General features: G+C 36.9%; 1 protein-coding gene across 1 annotated transcript; it reads left to right on the top strand.

Annotated features, from left to right (window-relative positions):
* Positions 1 to 1,430: 1,430 nt before the first annotated feature.
* On the top strand, positions 1,431 to 8,668 carry cltrn (collectrin, amino acid transport regulator). Its single transcript, XM_087783099.1, has 6 exons — positions 1,431 to 1,497; positions 2,429 to 2,487; positions 2,584 to 2,669; positions 2,747 to 2,863; positions 5,962 to 6,156; positions 7,017 to 8,668. Exons 1-6 carry the CDS (start codon positions 1,431 to 1,433, stop codon positions 7,141 to 7,143), a joined length of 651 nt encoding a protein of 216 aa, XP_087639225.1. The 3' UTR covers positions 7,144 to 8,668.
* The last annotated feature ends 4,932 nt before the right edge of the window (positions 8,669 to 13,600 follow it).

Raw genomic sequence — 13,600 nt, 5'->3', positions numbered from 1 at the left:
ATAAGAAAAAAAGATTAGCTTAAGTTCATGTCAGCTCTCTCTGCATGCGTCCGGCTGGCTGCCACTGCAGGTATGGGCCGTAATAACTAAAGTATGAATTTGTTCTCATGCTGAAAACAGTTGAAATGACTGCCTGAGGAGAGGATGGTCTGAAATAGTTAATTTGGTAATAGCTTTTTGGATAAATTAAAGGTTTTTATAAAACAAATAAACATATCCGTAAATCATAAAAATGAATCCCAACAAATAAAACATATGGTATCTTGGAGTTTGAAAGTCTCTGATCATGTCTGGGCCAGATATTGAATGAGTTCTATCCACCCTGAACTGAAAACCACATATTTTTATTCAAAGTCATTTTCCTCCAGACTTGTTTGTTTTTCTTCTCAATAGATGTGGAATGATGCCGAACAACAATAAACACAGAATGATGAGTTTTTTTCACCATTGACACGAGTCCCATAATGCATTGCCACTACTGAATCATTGTAAACGAGTTATGCAATGCCTCTCAAGTCAATACACACAAATATTTATTTTCCTCAATATTTGTCATACCATTGAAAAACAACAACCAAAAAAAATCAAGGGGTTGAAATAATGATGTGTTAATGAGTTTCCGTGAAACAGCTGATGGGGCTCGAGATACAGTTTTATTTTCAGAACTCAGTAGGTGGCGCTACAGTAGTAAGCTTATAGAGAGCGCCATCTAGAGACTTTGAACTCGAATACACTGTATTATACTGTATCCTGAACCCTCATCAAACCATCACTGGCTAGAAAGAACTGAACGCTGTGTATTCAGTGTTGTGTTATTTGTTGCACCAAACTTTTGTCCTCATTTTTTTCCTTTTTATGTTCCCCCAACCCACACCATTTTCATTCATTAAACAAAGGCTATCCCAGCTACACAGGGGGTTGGGGTTTGGGGACACCCTGGACATCTAGCGGTGCACGTTTCGACAAACAACTTAAAGTCTCTAATCAAACCCGGGGAGGAAATCAGAGTCAACCGCGAGAACATGAAGAAGAGACCAACTCCTCAAAGCTGGATTTGTTCTCCCGACCTCCTCGCTGGGAGACTGTGGTGTGACCCCCCGCCATGAGGCGCCTCAGATGTTTGGATCAGACTTGTTTATGTACGACTGTTGCAGCTCTCAGATGTTGCTGGAGTGACTCACACTCCCCCTCACTCTCACATCATCAAGCACGTTTGGCCTGAACAAACAGTAGCTCGTCCTCGTCCTCCTCTCCTCCTCCACGTCCTCCTCCTATTCCTCCTCTTTCTCCTCCTCTGGGCAGGCTGACCGCCGTCTCCGTGTAATAAGAGTAAAGGTGTGTCCCAGATTAACCATTAAACCCATGATGTGTTTTTTTTCCTGCTGAGATCTTTTGATCAGCCTCACTCTGCTTTCTCCCGTCGCAGCAACATGTTGGAAAAGTTCTGCTTCTTGTTATTTCTTTTTTCCGTTTCAGCGGATCCTCGCTGTAAACCTGGTGAGTAACATTATATAGAGGTATATGAATGTCTTCAGAATATTGAATTATTTCAATTAACATTTTTTCAATTTTCCATTTTCCATTTTTTAAATTGAAATTTTATTTGTATCATTAAGCATTTAATTATTTATTTAAATATTGATTTCAATAATTTATTTAATGAAAGGTTAAATTTGCTTTTATTGGATCAGTAATTAAAAATGTGATTAATTAAAAAAAGAATGAATGTTTTTTTACACATAGAGTTGGATATTTTAATTACAATAATTAAAAGATAAATTCTCTAAATTCAAATTTTTTTCTATTTATATTCCTTTGAATTAAATATTAATATGTTGGTATAATAGTGTCACTAGACAATACTAAAAGAGTACCGAGCTACTTCATCGAACTTTCAGCCAATCATACGACGTGCAGTTGATCAAGTAGCTCTGTACTCCTTTGGTATTGTCTGGTCGCACTATCACAGCAACATTTTCAAAGGTAATCTAAAACGCCATTCATATAAAAATATTCGATCAGTAAATTTCTTTTTTCAATGATTGGAATTAGAATATCAAACAAAAAAACATTTTGAAATTGTTCAAAATCTTAATACATTTATTAAAGAACTCATAAACAACTCAACCTTTAAATGTACAAATGATTGACTTACATTAAAACAAATTGATAATTCCCAAACTAATTAAATTATATGAAACATTCAAAGTTTCAACATTTGAAATGTTTAATCAAACTACTGAATATTCTGATGGCACAGATACTTTCTAGTTTTTCCAGAGAGAAACAAAAGTCGAAGTTTACATGAAAGACTTGTGTTTTCTCTTAAGAATTTAAGCTGATGTAAGCAGAAATCACTTTTAATGTTGTGTCGGCAAAAATTCTGAACACAAAACTTTTCTTCTTTTTTTTTTTTTAATCTTTGCAGATGCCCCAGATGGATTCAAAGTTCGCCTCAGCCTTAAAACAGCTCTGGGAGACGACGCTGTGTGTATTCATGTTCCGTGACACTGTATTTGTCTCACTATGAGGACAAGGTCCATCTCGTGACCAGTCAACCCTGAAAGTCTCTGTCTCTTACAGTACCCCTGGACCCAGAATGAAATGTACCTGTTCCGCTCCACCATAGCCTTCGCCTTGAGGAATCACTTCCCCGGACAGCTCTTTGAGTGAGTGACCTTTGACCTTTGAATAAAACAGGTTTAAAGAGATTGACTGACTCCATGAAGTCTTGTCTCTGAAACAGAGTGTCAAACGTCATCGTGTGCGAAGAGACCCCCAGAGTCTCCTTCTGGTTTGTGGTGACATCACCGGGCGATGTCACTCAGCTGGTGGACAGATCGGACCTGGACGCAGCGCTCAGGTGATCACCTTTTTTCATTTCCTGTACGCAAGATTTTGAACTGCTGCTAAATAGTGTTCCGAGGGTGCAGTGGTCTAGGAAGAACAAAGATAGAGAGTATGGAATATTTTAGAAACAGGAAGTATGGAAGTATCTCAGTGCTAACAGAATATTGAATCTTTGAATTGAACATTTCAAATGTTGTTCACATTATTTTTTTATTTTTTTGCCATTAACTTTGATTGAGCCATAAATCTAAGTGTGTAATTTCTGTCTTACGCTTTCAGTTTGTCACACTCGGTTTGCTCAATTTCTATTTTCGGTTTATAAATATCATTTTCATTTTGGCACATCTCTAATGATAATCATGATTTGGACGAAAAACTGTGTTTGGTGTTGAAAAAAAATCTCACAAAGAACCATCCACACATACATACATAAACTCAACAAAGGGGGATAAAAACTAATTATGTGTCACTCTTTCGGGTGAAGATACACACAAGTATTTATCTGTATCAGATCCACAACGATAAATATGGACAATAGTAAATCAATGATTAAATCATGTTTTTTCATACAAAAACAAAGTAAAAAACAAACTGCAACATCATAAACCAATCATGCATTAAAGGGTTAAAACTAGTGATGGGTTGATGAGGTTTCATGATACAGATGATGAGGTTTCATGATACAGTTGATAAGGTTTTATGATACAGTTGCTGAGGTTTCATAATACAGTTGTTGAGGCTTCATATTACAGTTGATGAGGTTTCATGATATAGTTGATGAGGTTTCATGATACAGTTGATGAGGTTTCATGATACAGTTGATAAGGTTTCATGATACAGTTGATAAGGTTTGATGATACAGTTTATGAGGTTTCATGATACAGTTGATGAGGCTTCATAATACAGTCGATGAGGTTCATGAATCAGTTGATAAGGTTTCATGATACAGTTGATGAGGTTTCATGATTCAGTTGATGAGGTTTCATGATACAGTTCATAAGGTTTCATGATAAAGTTGATGAGGTTACATGATACAGTTGATGAGGTTTCATGATACAGTTGATAAGGTTTCATGACACAGTTGATAAGGTTTCATGATACAGTTGATGAGGTTTCATGATACAGTTGATGAGGTTTCATGATACAGTTGATGAGGCTTCATGATACAGTTGAGGAGGTTTCATGAAACAGTTGAGGAGGTTACATGATACAGTTGATGAGGTTACATGATACAATTGATGCGGTTTCATGATACAGTTGATGAGGCTTCATGATACAGTTGATGAGGTCTCACGATACAGTTGATGAGGTTTCATGATACAGTTGATAAGGTTTCATGATAAAGTTGATGAGGTTTCATAATACAGTTGATGAGGTTTCATGATACAGTTGATGAGGTTACATGATACAATTAAGAAGGTTTCATGAAACAGTTGATGAGGTTACATGATACAGTTGATGAGGCTTCATGATACAGTTGATGAGGTCTCACGATACAGTTGATGAGGTTTCATGATACAGTTGATAAGGTTTCATGATAAAGTTGATGAGGTTTCATAATACAGTTGATGAGGTTTCATGATACAGTTGATGAGGTTACATGATACAATTAAGAAGGTTTCATGAAACAGTTGATGAGGTTACATGATACATTTGATGAGGTTTCATGATTCAGTTGATGAGGTTTCATGATACAGTTGATAAGGTTTCATGATAAATTTGATGAGGTTACATGATACAGTTGATAAGGTTTCATGATACAGTTGATAAGGTTTCATGATACAGTTGATGAGGTTTCATGATACAGTTGAGGAGGTTACATGATACAATTAAGAAGGTTTCATGAAACAGTTGAGGAGGTTACATGATACATTTGATAAAGTTTCATGATTCAGTTGATGAGGTTTCATGATACAGTTGATAAGGTTTCATGATAAATTTGATGAAGTTACATGATACAGTTGATAAGGTTTCATGATACAGTTGATAAGGTTTCATGATACAGTTGATAAGGTTTCATGATACAGTTGATGAGGTTTCATGATACAGTTGATGAGGCTTCATGATACAGTTGATGAGGTTTCATGATACAGTTGATGAGGTTACATGATACAGTTGATGAGGTTTCATGATACAGTTGATGAGGCTTCATGATACAGTTCATGAGGCTTCATGATACAGTTGATGAGGTTACATGATACAGTTGATGAGGTTTCATGAAACAGTTGAGGAGGTTACATAATACAGTTGATGAGGTTTCATAATACAATTCAGGAGGTTTCATGATACAGTTGATGAGGTTTCATGATAGAGTTGATGAGGTTACATGATACAATTGAGAAGGTTTCATGAAACAGTTGAGGAGGTTACATAATACAGTTGATGACGTTTCATAATACAGTTGATAAGGTTACATGATACAGTTGATGAGGTTTCATGATACAGTTGATGAGGTTACATGATACAGTTGATGAGGTTACATGATACAATTGAGAAGGTTTCATGAAACAGTTGATGAGGTTTCATGACGCAGTTGATGAGGTTTCATGATAGAGTTGATGAAGTTACATGATACAATTTAGGAGGTTTCATGATAAAGTTGATGAGGTTTCATGATACAGTTGATGAGGTTTCATGAAACAGTTGATGGGGTATAGTGAAACATTTGATGAAGTTTCATCAAACATTTAATGAGGTTTCAGGAAACAGTTGATGAGGTTTCATGAGACATTTGATGAAGTTTCATCAAACATTTAATGAGGTTTCAGGAAACAGTTGATGAGGTTTCATGAGACATGTGATGAGGTTTCATGATACATTTGATGAGGTTTCATGATACAGTTGATGAGGTTTTATGATATAGTTCATGGGGTTTCATGACACAGTTGATGAGGTTTCATGATACTGTATATTGTTGTTTTCTTAACAGCTTAGTAGGTGGTGCTATATTAGTTGAGGGATGGATCATATGAAAAAGGGAGTACAGCATTAAAAATACTGAAACTGTATCATACTGTATCATGAAACCTCATCAACAAATCACAAGTTAAATTCCACCTTCAGATGATTTGATTTGTTAGTAGTCCTGATATTTCTCCTCTCTATGTTCAGGAAATCCAGGCCGCGCATCAACAGCGCGTTCCTGCTGGACGACACCAGTCTGGAGTTTCTTGGCATCGCCCCCACTTTGTCAGCACCGGTCGGCCATGACACCCCTCCGTGGCTCATCGTTTTTGGGGTGGTCATGGGAGCGGTGGTGGCTGCCTTCATTGCACTGCTGGTCACCTCGGTGATTCAGAGGAAACGGTGAGATTGACTTTGGTTTGTAAAACTGTTTTTCAGATTGGTTTGGAATCAATTTTGAAGAGCCTAACCTAAAAAGCACCATCAATAATACACTCCAATTAATCCAGATCTTAGGAGATAAAAGTATTTCTAAAATGTATTTCTTTCAATTAAAATGAATATGTCCCCCTCATTAACATATATCTACATGTACACAGCCCTTTGAGGGAAATACGAAAAAACATAAATTAAATACACTTACATTTTATAGTACGCAGGTAGAAGTTTCTGCTGCGCAATTGAAAGGTTTGTGTGCATGTAAAAGTTATAATTACATATACTGTATATTTTAATCTTCTATTAAACAAAACAAAAAAGCAAACAGGCTGATTTACAAAGATTTATGATTAAAATTAGTCGATGTATTTTTTTTTTTAAAGAATCACAGTGTAAGATATAAGCTTATCTAACTCAAATGGTTGTGTTGAAAATAAGTGGATGAAGGCAACAACACATGACTAAGAACAGCAGTAAAACAATATAATTATGCAGCACCTCGGTCATGAAAATTACAGTAATAAAACACAAAAACAATCCTCAATAAGAAGCCGCCTCAGCTAAATGTCAAGGTTTAACTCTGACTCTGCTCCAGTACGAAGGTACGATTCCGAAATACTTGTTTTCTGTACTGTTCAGAACTAAACTAAAAACCTAACCCTAACATTATCCTAACCCTACCCTAACTCTAAACCTGAACCCTAGACCTAACCCTAACCCCCAAACCTAACCTTACCCTAAACCTACCTTAATCCCAGACCTAACTGATGGCAGAACTTTCATCCGAGTTGTGTTTATTAATCTTTTGTTTCTGCTCACGGCAGGAAAAAGACTGAAAAACCCGGCATAGAAGAGGATCCTGCAGAAACCAGACAGAGACAAGTGGAAAATGAGAACAGTGGTGTTTACAACATGTCGTTCTTAGAAGAAGAACGAAACACTCAGATGTGATGATTCTGCTGCACATTTGTGTCTTCTTTTGCCTTTCAATTATTGTATATATTTTCATTCATATGTAATAAGATTTACCGCTCAAAACCCGTTTAAACACATCTGGAGGATGTCTTCAGATTGAATCCTGTGACTGTCAGACCACATTATTTCTACATGTTTATCGTATCTAACCTGCATTCAACCACCAGAGAAATGATTTGAGACAATCTGATGTTTTACATAATTCAAGTGACAGCGAGCACGCTGCCACAAGAAGCAGGCGAGGAGATGCTGCTGCTTTCATCTTTGAGAAACTGTGACAGCGGAAAACCCCCCATTGAAGCTGGAGCTGCCTTCTCTGCTGGGATTAAATGAAGGTTGGAGAGAAAAACAAAAACAATTATTTGTGTTTAATTAAACAGTGGTCAAGCTCATTATCAAGGGATTTTTCTGGACACAACAGTTGTCAACATGTGCCCAGCCCCTGTTTACATCATGACCCCATTTGAAAGGTCAGAAGTTTGACTTCCAGTGCACCTTGTGTAGGTCACAGTGGGCACATCTTGGCTCCGGCGAGGGTTTGAAGGATGCCATGTGCAGGGCGTGATATCACTATGAGAAACAGTCTTTTAGTAATAGCGTTAAAAGGTGCAACTTAAAAGTGCAAGACTGGCATAAACACTTATTTTTGCATAACCTTTATTCAAAAAGTATATTTTTAACAATAAAATAACTAAAAATGTAGATAAAAACAAGAATTCTTACTAATTATAAATGTGACAGTGGGTTGATGATGTTTCATGAAACAGTAGGTGGCGCTCTAATAGTGGAGAGATTAAGCTTAAAGAGTACCATCTAGAGGCCTCAATATTGAGGCAACTGTATTATACTGTATCACGAAACCTCAACCTATCACCTTGGCTCCTGCAAGTGTTTGAATGATGCCATTTTTATTGTGAGATGTCACTTAGAGCTACAATCGCTTTTTAAAAGTGTAACAAAGTTGTACGATAAAATCTTATTTATAAAAAAAAAAAAAAGGTTTTATTTTTAAAAGTTTGGTTTTACTAATGAAATAAAAAATAAAAATTAGATAAAAATTTAGAACAACCATATGAGGTTCTCATTTCTAAATACTGAGTGACTACAAAGTCTAAACGTGTATTACAGTGACATTACGACGAGCATTGTGTAACTAACCAGCATTAAATGGGTTACAATGAAAGATGATGAGGTTTATGTCATGATGTTTTTAATGGTACAGTTTATCAACTCAATTGGTATCAATTCAACAATTGACTAAAATGTGCTTAGGATGAAATTACGTCAAACATTGCTTCACTATTGTTATTAATTATTTAATGATTTAATTTTATTATTACGTAAAAACTCTAGCCCCACCTTACGTTCACTTTTGACAATAACTGCTTGATATCTGCTATAAGAATAAGTTTATCTTTACAAATATGTGGGAAGTATGTATCACTATCACCGATGTTGCGTGATTTGTTAAACAACAAATAAAATAATACTTTCAATTTCATGTCTTCTGCTGATGTAGTTACAAATCTGGCCTATAGGGGGCACCATGACATCACCTGAGAGTCCACTAAAAGTTAATCCACTGTTTAACCTGCAGTTCGACCTGCACATTTTGTTTCTCGAAAATATTATTCTTCCGTGTCTTTATTCAGTCCGTCAGCCTTTTCCCATCCTGGAACATCATGTTTGTCTACCTTGATGACGCATTCTCTACTTCCTGTTGATCCACACACCTGTGCATTTCCACACACGTGGTCCCCACTCTTGCTGATACACAAAACATGTCATTATTTTTAAGAATCCATCAGCGAGTCTCGTGGAATGAAACCCAGCATCTGAAATAGCTCTTGAATCCAAGTGGTTGTCGAGAAACATCTCATAGTGAATCATTATTTTTGCTGCTTCCTCTCAAGAACAATGTTGAGCTCTTTCCTAATTTCGGCTCTGCCAAAAAAAGCGGGAATAAATAAAAACGTTGATGATAGTTCTGGATGAGCAGCAGCAGCCACAATAGAACATTATAAATAATTTTGTGTGGGTGTTATGGGGAGGGAGGTTCAATGCAGATGTTTGGAAAACAAAATAGACGATTCCTGCACTGAAGGTTTGGATGTTATTATCTGCTGCAGCTCCACCACTTTAACTTTGCGTTTTAAACTTTTCTTTTAACCTTTAATTTCACTTTTAATTTAAGGTCGGTTGACAACTCCAAACTCGAAAGTTATGTTATCAAACACACAACAATGTTGCCCACAAACTAACACGCACTTAAACAAATGAACACACACTGGCACAAAGGAACACACACTAACAATTGAATTGAATTAACACAAAGGAACACACTCTAACACAAATTAAAACACAATAACACACGCTGGCACAAATGAACACACAGTAACAAAGAATGAACACACATGAAAACATTTACACAAAGCAACACAGATGGAAACACACTAACATACATGGACACACACTAATAAACATGAACAGATACTAACACACCAACACACATGAATACACACACTAACCGAACACAGACACAAAAACAAACACACACACACACACTTAACAGACTCACCCACTAAACAGAATCACACACCAATACTAAGCCACACAAACACCCTGGCAAATGCACACTAACACACACGATCACAAACCCTTTCACCAAAACACACACTAAACACAGTCAAACACAAACACGCACACTAGCAGACACCTAAACTAATGTACACACTAAGCACACTCAAACAAGAAAGACCCACACATAAGCACACGCACCCACACAAAGACAAACATGCACAAACTAACACAAACACACATGTGTCGGATTGTGTGGCGGTGGAAGTTCTGATGTCAGCAAACACACGAGAATGTTTATGAGCTCACAGATGAATACGTGTGTGTAGCTGCTGATTGTAATTACAGGCTAACACCTCGACGGTTGACGATGTAATAGATGCTGACAAAACAAACTTTTCTTTTAATCACAGGTTTAGTTGATTAATTCATCGTCAGCTTCTGCTTCGTCACTCGCTCCTCAGCGCTCTGGTTTTCTCGGCGACTATGAAAATGATCCAAGTGTCACATGGTTTGTCCAGTTCTTCTCGTTTGTTGTGTTCCCAACATTACACCTTCCTGTGACATCATCAACTATCAATGATCACGTATGCAAATTATGTCATCGATCAATAAAATGGTTATTAAACCATTCAAATAGAGACAAATTGAGGCAGATCAGTGGTGACTACAAAATACTTTTAAAACTTGCATGATGACTTCAACTGCAGCAGTGCATTATGGGAACTAATTGACCACAGCCGAGAATGTTTCAGACACACAAAAATGCACACATATAGGCAAATACAATCACAACTAGCATAGACAATCACACACCCACACCCAAAGACTAGCACACACACATACACAAACAAACAGTAAACACAGACACACACTAGCACACAGAGACTAACACTTTGACATACACAAAGACACATACATGCACACAAACATGTGTACAAATAAACTAGCACACTAATACAAGCAAACACATACTTACACAAACACACAAGCTCACACACACACAGGAACACACAGACAAAAAACCTTCCCATACACAAGGACAAATACATGCACAAAAACATGTGTGCAAATAAACTAGCATATGCTCACAAGCAAACACAAACTTACACAAACATACAAGCTCACACACACACAGGAACACACTAGCACATGCAGACATAAACAAGCACACAAACACGTACACACAGACATGAACAAGCACACAAACACATACACACAGTCACACACACTAGCACACACAAAGGAACACAAACACACACACATACAAAGGAATACAAACACATAAGGACATCAGACATAAACACGCACACGGACACACACTAATAAGGAACACAAGCACACACTAACACACACAGACAAAAACAAGCACACTGACACACACACTAGCAAACACACACAAACTGGCACACACACAAAGGAACACAGTCTGTGCCTCCTGATAACGGACCACTGGTGTAAAGGACAATATGAGATTAAAACAATGATAAAATAACAAGACAAAAACATATTTTACAAATTGGGCCTAAAAATAATGATATCATGGTGTGGACGTGGCCCACAAGCCTGGAGTTGTACAGAGCTGTACCTTCGACTCCCTCCATGACTAGTGTTTCTGCACGAATCATGTGACTTGTTGTTTTATTTGTTTTCCTTCTGTCTTGTTTAAGTTCTTTTTTTAAACAGAATATATGAAATAAGTGAATAGAGTTACTAGACAACTATTAATATCACGTACTTCCTCCTCTCTTGTATCCTTCCTCCCAGATTCTAATCCAGCGTCTGCTAGAGTCGTTTATTTTGTGAAATCGGCTCCAGGTTAATGTGTTCAGCCATGTGAGGAAATCTAGCTGATGGATTTTCAGTTTAGCTAATCTTCACCCTCCACAGCTCAGCTGCTCCTAACACAACATCCTCTTTTTATCCATTTGCTTTTCCCTCTGCACCGGTTCACTGGATACACACAGAGATTCCTCAGCCAGAGGGCTGGTTTCACTCTGTGGACACACATTACACACATCGTTTTTGTTGTTGTTTGGGTAGATTTAAACTTGGACTTTAACTACTAACTGCGATCTGGCATTTAAGAAACACCATACTTGGGCTGAAAGATTAAAGGGCAACTAATGTGAAAACCTAACTCTCCTGACTTATTCACATGTTGTAAATGTTGTAAAATCTTGCCAAACGAGATCACGTTTTAAATTATACATTCTGACATCACTCAGTGGATATGTCCTCCCCTAGAAGCCCTAAATCAGTGAAGTACCTACATTTTAATCGTGAAACAAAATAAATATTTATGTAAACATGGTGAGAGTAACTTCTGCCTTTAAGTGTTTTTGTAATTTGTACACTAAGCTGCAAACCTTATTTTTATCATTGTTTTTAATGTACAAAACGGGAGTTTCAGGGCTGGGTTTTCAAATTAACGTGAGTCCTTGAATGCAACTCAAGTTTTTTTGTGACTAATCAGAGCAGAGTGGGCGTGGGTGCTTGGACTAGACTTCTTCTCCAGCCAAAACTGCTCATTTTAAGTGGGCGGGGCTTAGGCGTATTTTCTAATGTAAATATCTTTATTAAATGAGAGTTTTGTGCAAAAAGAAACATACTGATGAGTATAATAGAGGTCCTGGATCAATTTAAGAGACACTTAAATCAGCACATTAGATGCCCTTTAATGAAAATAATATAATTGCGATTATTTTCCTAAATATTGCCAATAAATATGCGATTCTTTTTTCTGTAATACAATTAATAATTCACTTTACAATAAAATGTTTTTCTTTGTGATTGTTAAGGTAAAGTTATAAAGCCATTTTTAAGATAAAGGCAAATTAAGCATACATTGAAATAAAGGGAGAAAGTTAATTTAGTTACTTTCACTATAGCTGTAAACAAACATATTCACTGCTAAAAAGTGTGATGTAAACAATAATATTTATTAGTCAATAATAAATCACACAAACCCATTCTGCCTTTTTCTTACTGCACATTTTTGCACAGTTTCTTTTGTTACTCCGTCATATTTTAGTGCATCTTATGTCATACACATGAATATATTGTAATTAACACAATGTGAATTGTGTAATTGAACAAGGATATACACTTTGGATAAGCGCACACACAAAAATAGGGCAGCAGCGCGCACACACATGGAACTCTGCGCTGTCAGCCTTTTATTCAACCATTATTAAACACACACTCTCTATTTGTTGGATTGAGGCAGATTCCAATGATGAAGTCAACATTAACACTGACAAGAACTTTTATTATTGTCGTTATAGTACGTTTCTCTCGTCTCTACAGAACAGCAAAGTTAACTGCTTCGCTTTCTTTTTTCTCCAATCTGTTCATATTTTTTGTCGTGATGCTTCTCTAGATGCTTAATAAAGTGAGTGCTGTTAAATCTCGTTCTCCAAACCTCCGCTCACGTCTCTGCAGCAGAGCCGCTGCTAACAGCTGCGTCACCAGCGCTGGTGTGTGACGTCAACGCGAATATAGTTATTAAACTGTTTGGATTGGATGCGTGGATTGCAATCGATGCCCCACTTTTAGTGTTTTTCTTTCATTCTGTAAAATTGCAGGTTGTTTAACTCTTCATTCGCAATCTTGGAAATCGCTCTGCATATTGCACACAGGTATTTCAAACACTGCGGAGGTAATTGATCAACCAGTTAATGGAGTGTTTAGTCTTTAGTCTTTCACGCTTGTTCTCTTGGCTGCACTTGGTGCACAAGTCCCGTGACTAGATGACGGCTCCAATATGAAATGAACATTAAATAAAATCGCAACCTTTGCAATATAATAATCGCATTCAATGTAATGACTGTTCAAAATGTACCCAATAACAACA

This window comes from Callionymus lyra, chromosome 2 (genome assembly GCF_982586985.1).
Source record: "Callionymus lyra chromosome 2, fCalLyr1.hap1.1, whole genome shotgun sequence".
NCBI lineage: Eukaryota > Metazoa > Chordata > Actinopteri > Syngnathiformes > Callionymidae > Callionymus > Callionymus lyra.
Note: the sequence above shows the minus strand (reverse complement) of the source record. Positions and strands in the feature narration are given on the sequence as shown.